The 16,339-nt window shown below is 45.4% G+C and overlaps 3 protein-coding genes across 3 annotated transcripts; 1 reads left to right on the top strand and 2 right to left on the bottom strand.

The window, feature by feature from the left end:
- Positions 1–5,926: 5,926 nt before the first annotated feature.
- JR316_0006374 (uncharacterized protein) lies at positions 5,927–6,820 on the bottom strand (the record flags this gene model as incomplete). The annotated part of the gene is made up of 2 exons (XM_047892120.1): positions 5,927–6,247; positions 6,710–6,820. The coding sequence occupies 2 exons, from the start codon at positions 6,818–6,820 to the stop codon at positions 5,927–5,929; spliced, it is 432 nt and encodes a 143-aa protein (XP_047749469.1).
- A 4,668-nt stretch (positions 6,821–11,488) lies between these two features.
- JR316_0006373 (uncharacterized protein) lies at positions 11,489–13,549 on the bottom strand (the record flags this gene model as incomplete). Its single annotated transcript, XM_047892119.1, has 5 exons — positions 11,489–12,493; positions 12,543–12,647; positions 12,701–13,015; positions 13,072–13,174; positions 13,230–13,549. The coding sequence occupies 5 exons, from the start codon at positions 13,547–13,549 to the stop codon at positions 11,489–11,491; spliced, it is 1,848 nt and encodes a 615-aa protein (XP_047749468.1).
- Positions 13,550–13,876: 327 nt separating this feature from the next.
- Positions 13,877–16,004, top strand: JR316_0006372 (Membrane-bound O-acyltransferase GUP1; the record flags this gene model as incomplete). Its single annotated transcript, XM_047892118.1, has 9 exons — positions 13,877–14,129; positions 14,181–14,248; positions 14,296–14,754; positions 14,807–14,956; positions 15,011–15,208; positions 15,272–15,420; positions 15,473–15,647; positions 15,696–15,910; positions 15,965–16,004. The coding sequence occupies 9 exons, from the start codon at positions 13,877–13,879 to the stop codon at positions 16,002–16,004; spliced, it is 1,707 nt and encodes a 568-aa protein (XP_047749467.1).
- Between the last annotated feature and the right edge of the window lie 335 nt (positions 16,005–16,339).

Below are 16,339 nucleotides of genomic sequence, written 5' to 3'. Positions count from 1 at the left end.
AAATGACGTACGAGCTCGATTAAAGGGTGTCAAGTATATCTTTATTGATGAAATATCTATGCTGTCGTCGAGGGATTTATATGCCATTAGTAGACGTCTGTCACAAGTGTTTAACGACGATACACTGTTCGGAGGTATATCAATGATCTTAGCTGGTGACTTCGCTCAGCTACCGCCGGTAGGTAATCTCCCCTTTTATAGTCCTTCCATTAAACATACGCAAGACGCTCGCATGAAGGTGTCCGAGCAAGAAGCTACTCTAGGCAAGATATTCTGGCACCAATTCACGACTGTCGTTATTCTAAAACAAAACATGAGACAAAAAACGCAGACTGAGGAAGACGCAAAGTTGCGCACTGCACTTGAAAACATGCGGTATGCCGCCTGTACAGACGCTGATATATCGTTCCTCAAGTCAAGGTTAGCTTCTAAACTGACGACTATTGAAGGTAAACCTATATTGACTGACCCTGCTTTTCGCAACGTATCTGTTATCACTGCGTGGAATAATCAAAAGGATAGGTTCAATGAGCAGGGCATCGCAAGATACGCTAAAGAGAGCGGACGTACATTGCATCATTTTTTCTCTGTCGATAGTCTGGGTACACAAGAAGGAGAAACTCGCAGGCCTCGCGGACGACCATCAGGATCGTCTAAAGCAACCAAACAGACAAAGATGTCCCAGCGTCTTCAGGAAGCCCTATGGGGTCGCAGCGCCTGTTCTAGCGAACAAGTGCCAGCAAAACTTTCTCTGTGCGTAGGTCTGCCAGTTATGATACGGCATAACGACGCCACAGAGTTGTGTATCACTAAAGGACAGGAGGCTGTCGTCGTAGGATGGGAATCTTCTGTTGGTGCGTTTGGTAGACCTGTACTTGATACGCTGTTCGTGGAATTAATCAGACCGCCGAACCCTGTATCATTAGCTGACTTGCCTGTTAATGTTGTTCCACTTACGCGAACGTCGTCTCGAGTAACATGTACTCTCAAGTCTGGCACAAAAATCAATGTAAACCGCCAGCAGGTATTAGTGCTGCCCAATTTTGCCATGACCGATTATTCGTCTCAAGGTAAGACGCGAGATTATAACTTGATACATTTAGATCATTGTAAGGATCATTCGTCTTATTACACCTGTGTATCTAGAAGTTCGAACGCCAGTGGTACCATCTTACTCGGTAGATTCGATGCGTCTAAGATTACAAAGGGTATTAGTGGGCACCTGCGCCAGGAATTCCGTGAACTCAATATATTAGATCATATCACCACCATGAAATACAATGGACAGCTTCCAGACGGCGTGTTGCATGGATTAAGGAATCCGACAATTCGGTCTTTCATGCTTCTCGACGTATCGCAATCCATTGGTACAGACTGGCATCCTACCTTGGCAGTCTCTTCATCAAAGCAGCTTATCAGAACTCCGGAAAAGGACGGCACCTGGTCTCTCAACAGTGTTAAGGCAATTGTCACCGACAGGGCAAAAGATAAGCGCAATAAGCGCCAACCAATTCGCTCAGACTGTATAGGACCGAGGAAACGAATGTTGCTAAGCACACCCTCCGAGTTTGCGGTCCTACCTGTAGGTACAAAGTGGGACGCGGACAACTACAGTTGCAGTTACGACTCCATCTTTACCGTGTTATATAACCTATGGATAAGTGCACCTGAGATGTGGACCAATAGATTCAGTGATTTGACACCGTTATTAGACAGACTCAGCGGACAATTCGCACTTGTGCAGAATGGATCAATTTCTCTAGAGAGCGCACGAAACGACGTCAGAAACGATATGCACTCACGCAGCCCGCTTGATTTTCCTATGGGTCCAAATATGACATACATTGACAGAGTTATGACCGCTGTGATGGGCCAGCGATCTTCTGGAATGTCTGTTCTCGTGTGCAGTAAATGCGGCTACAATGACCAAAGACCCGTAATGCGACTAGGCGAATATATAAGTGTGGCACGCACTGGCGTTTTCCACGACGACTCCCAGGAGGTGTCTTCTATTTCAGACAGTTTAGGTTTTAACCTGAGCGATGCTCAACGATTGAGTTCGAAGAATTGCCCTTCGTGTGCACAAAATCAGCATATCGTATATATGTCGCTATGCCATAAGGTTGAACGATTACCTTACATTATGACAGTGGATATATGCTCGCCACGGTTTGCTATAAACCCTGATATTATGTTCAAATCGGATAGTTTCAACGTAGAGTATAAGCTTACTGGGGTTGTCTACGGCGGGCAACATCATTTTGTTTCTCGGTATGTTGACCTGCAAGGGGACGTGTGGTTCCACGACGGCATTACTACTGGAAATAGATGCGTAAAGGAGGGTAATGTTCATGACCTTGTTAATGATGTATCTCAATGGCTACGCATTTCCGTAAATGGGGGAAACTTGAAACATGCATTGTATGCTATTTACGCGAGGGAATAAGATGAAAATTTATCCAAAGTGTTTTATGGTTATGGAGGCCTCAGTTGATACATGCTCAGATAACAACTGTTTATATTCATATCAGTATGGTATTTATCGTTCGATAGTGTCGCAGCGTATCAGTCTATTAGACTCAGCTGTATAATCTGAACCCATAGACTACATTGCATCGAGCATCGTGTGGTTGAAAGGACGATCCAAAAGCGTGGGAGAATGTCGTACATGTTCCTTTAATACCTTCGCATCAAAGGGATATCGGAACTTGCCGAAATTTCGTTCACCGCTCTGTTTAAGAACTGTGCCTATCCGACTTGAACACCTTTTTCGACGTTGTCATTTGCTGCCACATCGTACCAGTATTCGTATCTTCAAGGCTAATATACAATATTTGTTAGGCTGTAGGTTATATTACGATATATGATAGAAATATTGATGGTATTCTAAATGTGTTCAAATCGATAGTTCATTTTGAAGAACACCTTAAACCTGTCAGCGACTGCTTTGCAGAGTCGTTGCTTTAGTATGTCTATATCTACTCACGCAATGCTATACATATAAACGGCAAATTTTTAATTTTTTTTCTGCTTCTTTTTAGACTACCTATGGCTCCCAACCCATTCTTGGACTTAGAAGCGAATGTCGATCACGGAGATTCAGAGGATGGTTCAGCCGAATCTGACGAATTTGGTGCGCATAATATTTCGTTTTACTCAGTCTCATGTCATTCCAACATACGAGATAAACCAAATTTACTCGCAGAATGCTTCATCGACGACGGAACTCAATCCCATGAAGATTGTGACGGTTCATCATCTGTGGCAATGGACAAACCCATTCCTGTTACAAAGAGAGACCGACTGGCCCTCGTAATTCAACAAATTGAAGAGAGAACACGTGGTAGATCTCACTCACTGCCCGCCTCTGATATGTACCGGGGTGTGGAACCATTGTATTCAAACGCTGACAATCCTACTGTTTTGTCACCGCACGGAAACACTGATTCGGGCTTCGAAAATCTGCCCACGGACTATCCTACATGGAGGATTGGATGTAAAGTAAGTTTAATACCATCGAATTAAATTTGTGTGTTGCCAACCATATCGATGAACAATACGTAAGGTCGGATACGAAGAAATCGCGGTCGCTTCTTTACTCAAAAACTCGCGCCGAGAACATCATATTCGGTCCGCGTTTTCACGCAGTTCTGTACATGGATACATATACTTGGAATGTTTGATGGATCAGCCTATGATTGACCTTATCAAAAGATCGCCCGGCATCATCGTAAAAACTACGGACGTGCTCCTGAGTCCGATCGATAAGAATGAGGCTCAGCAACTGTTGTACATGGGAGGGGACATTACGAACCTATCGGTCGGAAAATGGCTCAAGGTTAAACGAGGTGTATACAAAGGCGATGTAGGCTTTGTCGTTTCGAAAGGATCGTGGGGGGTGTCAATGCTTATGATCCCCCGTTACGAGTACGTGTCCACCAAAACGAAGTCATCTCGTAAACGGAAGACATACACTGCGGTGCCCGCGCCTAAGCTATTCGATCCGACAGGCCTTCGTAACTCTCATTTATACATAGAATCAGGCAGAGCATCTGTCTATCGCGTAGGTGATCTGATCTTTGAGCATGGTTTGGCCCGGGTGGACTACGATCCCAGACACGTTGCCTCATGTCGTGAAGGTCTGAGTTACGTGACGTATACATCATTTTGTATGAGTGGGCATCCCGCACTCCATCACGCGCCGATACCAAAGCCAAAGGAATGGATCATGCGAACCATGGAATGGGTGGTAATGAGATCTACAGGTTGGCTCGGAGTCATTGCGCAAGCCGACGACGATAATATGGTCGATGTCGATATATACAACAAAGGCTGCGACCATGACGAAACTGGTCAACATTACAACGAAACTGAAATCCACAGAGTTGATACAACTACGACCCAGCTGTTGACAACAATACGCACCGTATGGAGTGACATCTTAAAACATTTCGAAATAGGGGATTACGTAGGGGTTGACGCTGGCGTTAATGCTGGACGATCGGGTTGGGTCGTGGACATCAAGGGAGATGAAATACAACTAATCGATAAGCAAGGCACTACAAAAGACCAGCAAATCAATACAGCCGACTCGATGTTGGAGGCAAGTATTTGTCATTTAACCGTATATATACTCTGGCTCATGCATACATCTCAGATTATATATATGCACAGGAATTTCGTTTCTCTGGGAGATGCGACGACATGTCAGCCTTCATCGCTCCTCGCGCTTATCCCAACATCACACACGACCCGATATCATCGTTGGAAAGGTGTAACTGTGATAGTGAGCAAGGTACATCATACGTTCAAAGGCTTAATCGGCATTGTCGCCGAGGTACTACAGTCCGTAAGCCCAAGAACAGGTCAACCTGAGTTGCGTTTAGTTGTAGAGCCGACTCGATATGATCCGTCGAATCCCTTCAAGAAAATTGTTTTGAACAGAGACGACGTACTGGAATACAGGTAAGCGTATTTCATTTACCGATTTGTACTCGCGCTCACGGCTTGTAGTACCTTTGAGCCTCTAAGCCTGTCGAAGACGTATGATTCGAACGCTGTCCACCAGTCTCGTAACTTCGCCAACCCATCGATCATAATAACCACAGGAACTGAAAGCGCTGACAGTGGCAGACATACACCATTGCCTGATACTATTGAGGACACCTCGCCTGCGTGGGATCCATCTGACCATTCAGAAGATTTAACAAGCATTAGCATAGGAACCGTCGTCGTAAATTCAAGCGACGGTACCAACGTTGCATCTTTAACCACTCCTTGTAATCTTTTGTTGAAACGAGAGCTGATTGGAGTTCCTTTGACGGTGGAAGAGGCAACCGTCGATGGACACGTTTCTCCGTTGTTTGTAATCGTTCAGGAGGACGTGGATGGGCAGCTGTGCATGATGCGATTTACACCCAATTCGAAGCGGACGTTACGGATTGAATCGACCCATATAAAGCCCAAACATCCTACCATCAAGCACGACTTTGGGTTATTAGCCATCATTGAAGGAGAACACGCGGGTAAATGCGTCAGACGTGTGCATTCTAGGAAGGATACCAATGGCGTGGTATTGGTGGTCAAACAAGTACTGCCCACTGATCGAGGAGCTGATCAAATAGTGGATGGCGAGCTATTGACGCCAACCGAAAATTGTTGTGTGGCCTATGAAACTCAAAAGAGAAAGAATGCTAATCGGAATCAGATGAGACACGAACACGATATTTACATTAGTACTCATTTGCCATAATTGTTTACTGTATGTCATATGTGTTGTATGCTCTACAATGTAACCAATACAGACATCCTCATCAACGAGTTATAAAATATATATATAGCATGCAACTATCTATATAACACTGAACATTCATGTATCGACTGCGCTAATTGTGTGGATTGATACCATGCACTGGCATACGGTTTACTAGTCGTCGAACAAACTTTCCACAGAATTATTGGGCGCCCTAAACTGTATGTCCTTGCCTGAATCTTTGTCACTGTATATCTTGGAAGCGTTGCGATCCACTGCCTCTGCTATATTTGCCAATGTTTCGTGATTTACCGCATCGGTCATCGGTTGGAGACGATTGTGTTGAATAACATCATGTCCTGCAGCGGTGGTTGGTTGGAGACGATTTAGTTGAATGACGTCTTGCCCCGCAACTGGAAGGCGGGTGCGACGACCTTTGTTGCTTGGAGGTCCCGTGATGACGGGCACATTGATGGCCAATAAGGACACGAGGGCCTGAGGCAGAATGAAGCAATGTTGTAGATGATGGTGTAGATAAAGAACTCACAGTAGCGCTTAATGCATACACAACTAACATTGGATATTGTTGAGCTAACTTGACGTAAATCCCGAACCACACGGCGCTGGACAGCATTATGAAAACGCTGCTGTTGTAACCTAACGCGACGGCACGCCAACGGTGCGTCAGTCTGAAAAAGGACACGCGGGTTTCTACTATTAGTATAGTCCAGCTTCGTCGAATAATCAAGATATCAGCAATGAGTTCAGCTATATAGCAGTCAGCAATGGGCAGTCGATTAGATGAAGTGTGACTTACCTATAAGAGAAAACAACAGCAGAATGTAAGGTGGTTGGCATGGACACACAGTATCCGACTTGCAATCGGTGTTGACCTTGCACACAAATATGGCGAAAGTGGAGAAGATAATGCCGATTGCGATGAATATGACAGCGTACAGCCAGCCCCATAATACACGGAGTTGTTTGGCCTTGTGCAGTCGATTCGGTGATAGCACTATACTGGCGCGGGAGACCCTGGACAGCGCATTCGTAGTAATAAGTGGCCATGCTTGTTGTGGAAAGTGACTACGCACCACAAAACTATAAAGAACGCAAATAGTTCGACTCGGTAGGAAACAGGAAGGGCGGTAGGTGTGTCGATGGCTATACATAGCAACCCCATGATATATGTCAATCAATGTAAAATAAAAAAAGACTGGCTACAAAAAGAAAAAAAAAAAAAAAAAAAGTATCACAACGCACCCAATTTAAACAATGTGAGGGCAATGACAAAGTCTGCAACCACAGCCACAGCCGCCAGCCCATCGTCGTACCAACACCGTTTGTCGCACCGCCTGATAATGAGCCTGAAGACGACCAAAAAAATGGCCAAGGCATGGCTGAAAGCCAATCCGTATGCTGCGACTGTAAAATAAAGAGGAAACAAATAAGTTCGTTAGTTTGTTGTTAGAAAAGGTTTACGAAGAATGCTGCCTTACCTATATTTACGTCCATTCTTTGTTCGCTGGTTTTGAGGGGCCGCAGATGCAGGTGATGGTAAGAAGTTGGCGGGATACAAATTACGTGGCAAATGGAAAATGGGAAGGCCACCATATATGGACTTTCGTCGCTGGTCACGGATTGTTCGGCATTCAGAGCGCGGGCTCCAAACGGAAATCGGACAAGCGAACATTGGCTGATAATGCTGTTTACGGGCTACTACAACATCGAATCAGCGACTCAGACGCTGTAGACCATGAGAAGCCATGATTGAATGAAAGCCGAGACAGATATCACGCCCTCTTGTAGGCGATGGTGAGTAAATTTCAAACATAATCAGGATATAAAAGCTTACGATGTCATACGCGCATGACTCTGGACATGATAAACTTTAACTTTACACCAGGCGACCTACCTGAGATGTTGTCCAATATACAACGGCATTCTGGTATATGGTGTCCGTTGCTAGGAGTTGAGATAAGTGTCATAATCGAGAGTATCGCCAGGTGTCGAAGACTCACCCGAATCGCCCAGGTCATCGATACGAAGGCCATCTTGATACCGACATGAACAGACTCAGACTCTGCATCGACCTCCAAACGAATATTTATCCGAACGAACCACTACAAGCCATATCAGTCACACTCGATGCGGTGCAGGTGCTACGGAAACGCTTTGTTTGATATAGGTCATCTTGAATACTCGTTCAGCTCGGATAGCCTGTTCGAAACAAACCTACGACGTAGGTATGGTTTATTCTTAAGCGCATTTATATGCTGGTGTATGGTTCATAGGTGTGGCATAATGATTTTGGTCCATTGAAGTGCCCTGTTGCGCGCAATTGTATTGCCTGACGTTACACCGCAGATACAAAGACCCCAATAAATGTCCATAGTCAAGAGGCGGACTATCATGTTGAAGTACTGACACAGAGGTAAGTCTTTTCACGTTATTTGTATCACCCTCTCTAGACTTACTTGGGATTCCTTCACGAACACGTAAAAAAAAAAAAACTGACAACGTACGAAGCCAACTAATAACATCTGCAGATTTTGCATTAAGCCACCGCATTTAGACATTTCAAATATGGGTACGTACCATGGAATACAACTTTGATCTAGGAATTTCAACTTCTCCAACATGCCGGGTTGTATCGTGTTGTATACACCTCTTATTGGAACTACCTATTATTGTGAGTGCGAAACTATACGGTGGATACACAGCAAGTCATACAGACTTTAGCGTTTAACAGTTGGCCAGACGCCGTCTTAATCCGTATCTCGCGTCCCATGCGTTGTAAATGTCTTGTGTTTTTTTGCTGAAGTTAGACGACCCATCCATTTTCAGCATGTCTCGGACGAAGGTCTATGAACACATTGAAACTCACGACAGTACGCTCGACGTGCCACATTGCAAACACCGACTCCCGTTTAAGCAGTTTTTTACGGAAACTGGATGGGTTGAAGAGTAGGCGGTGTACAAAGAAACTTTGATCCATCTCTGTTTGGGTGATTTGAGGTTGCACGGTTGCTGAATTCCAAACCAATACACGCGCTAACGTCCGTCGGACCGCATTTTCTATGCTATATGTCGGTGCGTCTATTGACGTTGTCCCAGTTAGGTGTGCACCGACAATGTATGAGTAAGTGTGTTGCGGACTGGTTGATCGAACCCGGATCTCTATTTGTATGTGAGTGCCATGCTATGTTGACAATATAGGGTGAAACTCACGAGCGCCTAGCAGACGGCAATTAATCTCACAGTCTCGCACCTATCCGTTCGTTTGTCGTAAAGACGTTGACCAAGGTGGATGGATGGTGCAAAGAGACACGAGCACTCAAATGAAAGTATATTTCAGAGGATACATTGACACTCACGGTAACACAGGCATCACGGTACATTCTTCCATCCTCTTCATACGGTTACGAGCTGTTGATCAACTATGGTTGGAGAAGTTGGAGGATGAGGGAGCGGGCGAATCTTTTGTGGTGAAGAGTATCATTGGATGGAGTGTACTGAAGGTGCGAGGTAGAAGGACTGCGTGCTGATGAGGGCACTGTTGCCTGTTGAAGACGCACATTCCTCTAGTGCACACAATTGTACGGCCATTAGCAAATGTGAAACAAAGGTAACACCTGTAAGCAGTTCTGAGTAACGGAAGTGGACAGTAGGTATTTTGGTAGATCACATGCCTGTTCAGTCCGCTTCCGGGGTTCTGTTGTGTGCATTGCGTACACTCCTCTATGTCTCCTATATTCCATTCACATCCTGCTATGATCTTCTTCCGTACACTCCGTGGTTTCTGACGCAATGCAACATGAAGTCGTTTAGTTTTATGCCAAAGTATTTGAGAGTCAACTGACTTATAAATGCAGTGTGATCAACAATTTTCAAAGTGCCCTCGACGGTCTGGGCGGTACGCCTCTCTATCAATACAAAAGAATCCTGACAGTAAGTAGCACCCAAACAACTTTCCCCCTCTTAGATTGTTGCGCCACTGATAACCTCAAGCAACTTTTAGGGTGGAAACCATGCGATACCAGTCACTTTTCTTCATTTCCGTCAACGGTCTACTGCGGTCAAACTTGTATCGAGTGGTATGAGACACTATAACATGACCGAATCCCCTCGATGCACTACTGAGAGAATACGGTACAACGGGTATAATCGATATTAGTTGTCTGGAATACATTGATTCAGGTGAGAGACCGATTGCACGGTGAAAGTCGATGTATACTCACACTCCTGACTGTAGACGAGCTTGGACTGAGATCGAACGAACGAAAATAAACGGACCCTCACCGAAGCCGGTTGACAGCACGTTGGCTGTCTATCCTTCAGAACATATACTGTACTACGAATTAACAGAAAGTTAATGAGTTGAACGGGCAACGGGAGGATTGTTGCACGCCTGAACGGAATGTGCGTTTGCATTCACTGAAGGCGTCAAAACGAAGTTTGTTCTACGTGCTAACCTCGGCCCATATAATATACAGCTTATCTCAACATCTGTTGACACAGGTCTGACAAAATCATGCTTTCGAACATCCACCCAGTTTAACAGATATGGGGAAAATATCGTGGCGAGGTGAATTGCTCCTCGCTGTCTTGTTGATTGAAACGCCTCCACGTTAACCTTGAAAAAAAAAAATTCAGGAGAACTGTCACTGCCTTACATCAACGGTATACCAAAACACGACCGCGCAAACTAACGACCGCTCCATAACATCGATTGTATGCACGCCCCATCGGTGCAGGCAACGATATCATCGCGTCGGACTTCAAAAGCCTACGTAGCACGTGCTTGCATATGTCAACGACCAAACATCTGGTTAGCGAAGTTCTACTTCTACATGGACGTCTTGCACGACAACGCTACGGAAAGTAGTTCCTACAAAAGAGCTATCGCAAGGCGTAACGCCCTACTGAGTGACCCCTTGGCAGCATCGGTCACTGAGAACTCAGTGGAGTGTAAAAGTTGCGGGAAGAGCATATTACTGTCGAAGAAATGGCCCTTCGACCCTCAACATTGGACAAAGCATCTCAAGAGATGCGATTTTACGAGACATTCGAATAACCACAAGGTGAGTGCGAACCATCATTAAGGACACTTTTAATTTTCGTTAACATACATTGTGTAGAGCCGTTCAAAAATTCAAATCAACAGACGGAAAAAGAGTAACTGCAACGGTCGGGCAAAGTCGTCAGCGAGGTCGATGACAGAATCAGTGCCTCCACGGCCAATAACCTCAAGCAACTCAATTCAAGAGACAGCCTCATCAACTTCACTATCGATGAAAGAGCCATTTCAACTACCGTCAACGAGGCTGATAGTAACTAGCAAAGGCAACTGTAGGTTTCCCAAACACGAATTCGTACTCTACACTGTCTAATTATAATGCAAATACAGATTTTCAGAATTTGATGGATCAGTATACTGTACGATGTCATCCTGACGTTATCACCAGGCCTCCTTCATGGGATCGCGAAAGATGGGATTGGAGTAATTTGAAGCAGCCTAGATTCGACGATTGAACTGGCGTTTACAGTACACGCAACTTAACATAAATATTTACGTAATGTTTATGATGTTCTTATTTATATTATACAATATGATGATATCAGTATCTAATCTTATCATAGGGTGAGGGAAATCAAGGACTCGTATCGCCGTGCGAAGCAACGGCCCTCAACTCAAGTTTGGAGTGGAGTGAGAGAGCGCGATAACAAGAATGATTAATCGTGGGCATGGCCTTCGGATGGAGGTAGGCCACCAGTAGCGTGCTCGGGAGGAGAGAAGACTTCCTGAAATTTGGATTGTGAGGGATCCTCTTCTTCGTGGTGCGCTTCGTGGTGTGAATGTGGTGCTTCAACATGCTCTCTTTTGTCGTGATCGCCTCTGTCCCTATCCTTATCGCGGTCTCTTTCTCTATCCTTTTCACGTTCCCGGTCTCTGTCTCTATCCCTGTTGCGTTCCCTATCCCTATCCCTATCCCGGTCTCTGTCTCTGTCTCTATCTCTATCTCTGTCCTTCTCCCGAGGTCTGTCCCGATCCCTGTCTCTTTCTCTGTCCCTATCTCTTTCTCGATATTTATCTCTGTATTCAGGGTAGTCTCGGGAATCATAACCACGTTTAGAGGATTTGTATTCGTCGTCATACCTCCTCGACGACGACTTGTATTTATCGCGTGAGCTATAGTATTCGTCGTCGCGCCTGTCCCGTTCGCGCCGTCGATCACGATCATAGTCCCGATCACGATCCCGATCGCGTTCTCTGTCCCGTTCGCGTTCGCGGTCGGAGTCACGCGGGCGCTCGCGATCCTTATCCCGGTAACGCTCAGACCGTTCACGCTCGCGCTCCTTGTCGCGCTCTCGCCGACGGCGGTCGGACTCTTCTTGAGGGTAGGGAACATAGGTGGGAGCGAAGGGTACTCCACCTGCGCCACCATGTGCAGCAGAAAGTGGCGCGTCCTCGTGGACTACACGCAGCGGTGCGTCGTTGCGTGAGGACTCGCCTCTGCGATCGTCTCTGTCATCCCGCTTGTATCGTTCGCGGTCCCGGTCCCGGTCCCGGTCGTCGTATCGCCTGTCGTCGTATCTCCTTGATCGACTTTCGTAGTATTCTTTGTCACGGGGGTCAGAGTATTGTCGGGAGTGGGAGGATCGGTATTCCTTATCACGGGAACTGTAGTATTCTCTGTCTCTGTCTCTTTCTCTGTTCTTATCCCTGTCTCGGTAATCCTAAACGATTTGTAAGACAAGAGTTTATGTTGCAGTAAAGAATACGAACATCAGAGGCATAGCGTCGCGAATCCGAACGCTTGGGTTCGTCACGGTATTTGTATCTGTCATCTTCCTTATCGTATTTTCGAGAACGATCTTGGTCAGGTAGTCTCTGTAACTGAGGGTATTTAATTATTTCTGCTGTGCATGAATCAGAGCTTTTACCTGGCTCGTCGATCTCGCCAAGTCTGCCTCCTTCCGCGACGACGACGAATGCTTGGTACTTTCCTGCCTTGCAATTTCCATCATATGTTGTTGTGGTTCTGGCCCATGCCTAGTTGACACTTTCCTAGACAAATCAACATTGGATTCGTGCTTCATTTCATGGTTGAATGTCACTTTGGGTGATGGTGGCTTTCTCGGTAGAGGAGGCGGTGACTCAGAGCGTGAACGCGGCTGTTCAACGTGCTGCGGATGTAGTTGAGGCTCGCCAGGATATGCATCTGGATGGTGAGGCTGCCCCAGTTCGTGAAGAATGTTCTAGAGGAAATAGACTTCAACAATCAGCGCGTCACAAGAAATTGTTAACAGCCTACCTCAACTTCCTGATAGAGGGTTTTGGCGGCCTGTTGAAAGGCTGCAATGTCATCGAGCGATTTCTTCGGAAGTTTCGACTTGGAAGGAGCGTTCTTCGTTAGTCTACACCGTCTCAGTAACAAATCTTGCCCTACCAAAGACAACAACAGAGGCTCACCTCGCGGCTTCCTTCCTGAACCTCTTTGTTGTGTCCTTCCCAAGCGTACGGGAACCCATTTCTAGCAAGTCTTTTGTTCTGTCGAGCAACTGATGTCCGTCTAACCACATCGCCTTCTTTTCTCCTGCATCCTCATCTCGATACCTTCCGTTGCTTTGCGTGTGCGCTATTGGCATAGGAATTGGATCCTGCGAGTCGGGAGAATTTGGAACACCTGGGGGCGCTACTATCTGGGATTTATTTGGCCGCCGTAGAAACGACAGAAACGAGTCGTTGAACAATTCCCGCTGGCCAAATTTCAAGGGCGGTGGTGGCGCCATACTTCATGGGTATAAAAATTGTATCAATTCGGTGTATTGGGAGCTCCTTTGGGTATATAATTGTAAGAATAATGGCGAGGTATCGTTAGAAAGTTGAAGTTCGGAAACAAGAGGCATATAATTGTATTTTGTAGTTTATGCCGGGTTAGGATATCACGGAATTACCTAATAAAACATTAACCACTTATTTAACACTATTACAGAATTACGTATTTAATAGTTGTCCATTCTCTGTATTTCCCTGTTGTCGTCGTTTAACCACTACGACGACGGCAGCGACGGCGACGACGACTGCTGGGGAATGTCCAAGGCCCCCATTGCATCGGAATGACAGTTCTGCTTTTGCCTCTTCATTCACCCAGCATGCCGTCTGAATCACCTCACAATCAACATGAAAGTTCGATCCCGGAAGCCAAGGGGGTAGCTCGACTGACTGTAAATATTCCATCGACGTATCGAGGGAAGAATGCAGGAGGGGAAACAGAACCACTATGGCTCACCAAAGAGTTCAAGTTCTACTATCTTGTAGCTTTATTTGCTATTCCGGCGATGATATGGGTCCCGGTATCTGTTAGTCAACGTGAGTCGTTTTAGTGAAATCCTTCCCGAGTAGCCTCCTCAAGTAATACAGCCTCACATCCAAATTATCCTCATTACGCTCCTAAGCTATCGGCTGGCTGGTTATACGGACGACTTGTAGTAAGTTCGTTTACAAAATCTCCTGTCGTTATTCTCAGTTTCCACAGGATAACAGTGACGCACAATACCGTTCATTTCGCGATAATATACCCATACTTTGCAAAGCTGCATTCGGATACCTCATCATCAAAAACCTAGCAAAACAGGTCCTCAAAACATCTATAAACCTCATTCCTTTAAACTCCTTTCTCTCCCTTGCTATGATCATTGCTCTACATGGTTCCAGCTCTCTCAAAATCATTCTAATAATGTCAATTAATTATCTCATCGCCAAAAAATGCCGAGGCTCCCAACTGTCTCCTTTTTTGACGTGGTCATTCAATGGTACCGTTCTCTTCATGAACGAAATATACAGAGGCTATAGCTTTCAAAGCCTATCTTCGAGTCTCTCAGGCCTGGATTCTTTCTCTGGTATCTACCCTAGGTGGTATGTTATGTTCAACCTTACCATGCTTCGTTTGGTATCGTTCAATATGGACTACTATTGGTCATTTCGTCAATCACGAGTACGTTTCTTGTTATCAATAAATTTTCTTTTTTATCGCTGACGTTCTGTAGACCGATTTCAAAGGACCTCCAGAAAAGCAGAGAGTGGTTGTATCTCATAGTGATTATGATTACTCCCTTCTCAACTACATCGCCTATGTCCTCTATCCACCCCTCTATATTGCCGGACCCATCATGACTTTCAATGACTTTGTTTCACAGGTCAGCCTGGAGTTTATCAGAGTCCTACAGTCATTTTAACTCGCTTCAAATTAGCATAAATCACCGACGCACATCAGTTCCCGTTTTAAGCTCAACTATTTGTTTCGATTTGTGTGTTGCTACCTGACTATGGAGTTTATCCTCCATTTCATGTATGTGGTCGCGATCAAGGATCGTAAAGCATGGGGAGGCGACTCTCCTGCGGAACTGGCTATGATTAGCTTCTGGAATTTGATCATTGTGTGGCTTAAGGTACGGCCGCGCTCCTTCGGCAAAAGCAGGTTGAAACTCAAACAATTCCCCGCCTAATTGTAGCTCTTAATTCCATGGCGCTTCTTCCGTTTATGGGCTTTGCTTGACGGGGTAGATCCACCAGAGAATATGGTTCGATGTATGGCCAATAATTATTCTGTATTCAAATTTTGGCGAAGTTGGCATCGCAGCTACAACCTCTGGCTCATACGGTTCGATCACTTTTTATTTTCACTCCTTGTACCAACTTACATGAAATTCAAGATACATCTACGTGCCTTTAGGCGGTTCCAAACATGTGTTTATCAACACGTTATTAATATTCTCGTTCGTTGCGCTATGGCACGACCTGAGCTTCCGCCTTCTAGCATGGGGCTGGCTTGTTAGCTTGTTTGTAGTTCCAGAAATGATAGCATCATACCTACTTCCAGCCAAAACTGTGAGTCCTTGCATCGCTTAATTTTTATCTCCGTTGACGTTTTCAAAGTACGGCAAATATCCGTGGTATAGACATGTCTGCGCCATCGGTGCAGTGTTCAATATATTCCTCATGGTTGCCGCCAACCTTGTGGGGTTCGTTGTTGGGACGGACGGCGTCCAATTCTTTTTTTCGCAGTTACTTGGGACAATGGAAGGTATTAGATTCATGGTCATTTGTTTGTTTGTTCTATTTGTCGGGGCACAGTTCATGTTTGAATATCGGTTTGTTTTTCCTCGCTGATTTATAACGCGTTGATCACTTACATCTTTGAACAGGGAGGAAGAGCTACGGCAAGGGATTGTTCGCAATTGTTAATTCCCTGACATCGCTATATTATTCTAATGACTTAATTTTGAAATATCAAATATTCAAAGTGCCTACAATAGTTCCAGACATCGAAACCAGACGGTCCAGACTACGGGGGTGTATACCTGTGTTCAACCTATACGCCTCCTTTCCAGGATTGACATTGTTTCGGCCGCTTGATGTTTTTTTCCTCCAAGATTCCACCTTTCAGATTTGAAACCGACTCCTCATCCGCTGACAGGCATGTCATGTTCAGCACACCCGTGGTCGGAACCTTTGACTATTTTTAGAACTGTCGTTGACGGAGCGGACTAGAAATCATCAAGGCCAATCCCAATCCTCCG

The sequence above is a fragment of the Psilocybe cubensis genome, chromosome 5 (genome assembly GCF_017499595.1).
Source record: "Psilocybe cubensis strain MGC-MH-2018 chromosome 5, whole genome shotgun sequence".
In the NCBI taxonomy this organism is placed as follows: Eukaryota; Fungi; Basidiomycota; class Agaricomycetes; order Agaricales; family Agrocybaceae; genus Psilocybe; species Psilocybe cubensis.
Note: the sequence above shows the minus strand (reverse complement) of the source record. Positions and strands in the feature narration are given on the sequence as shown.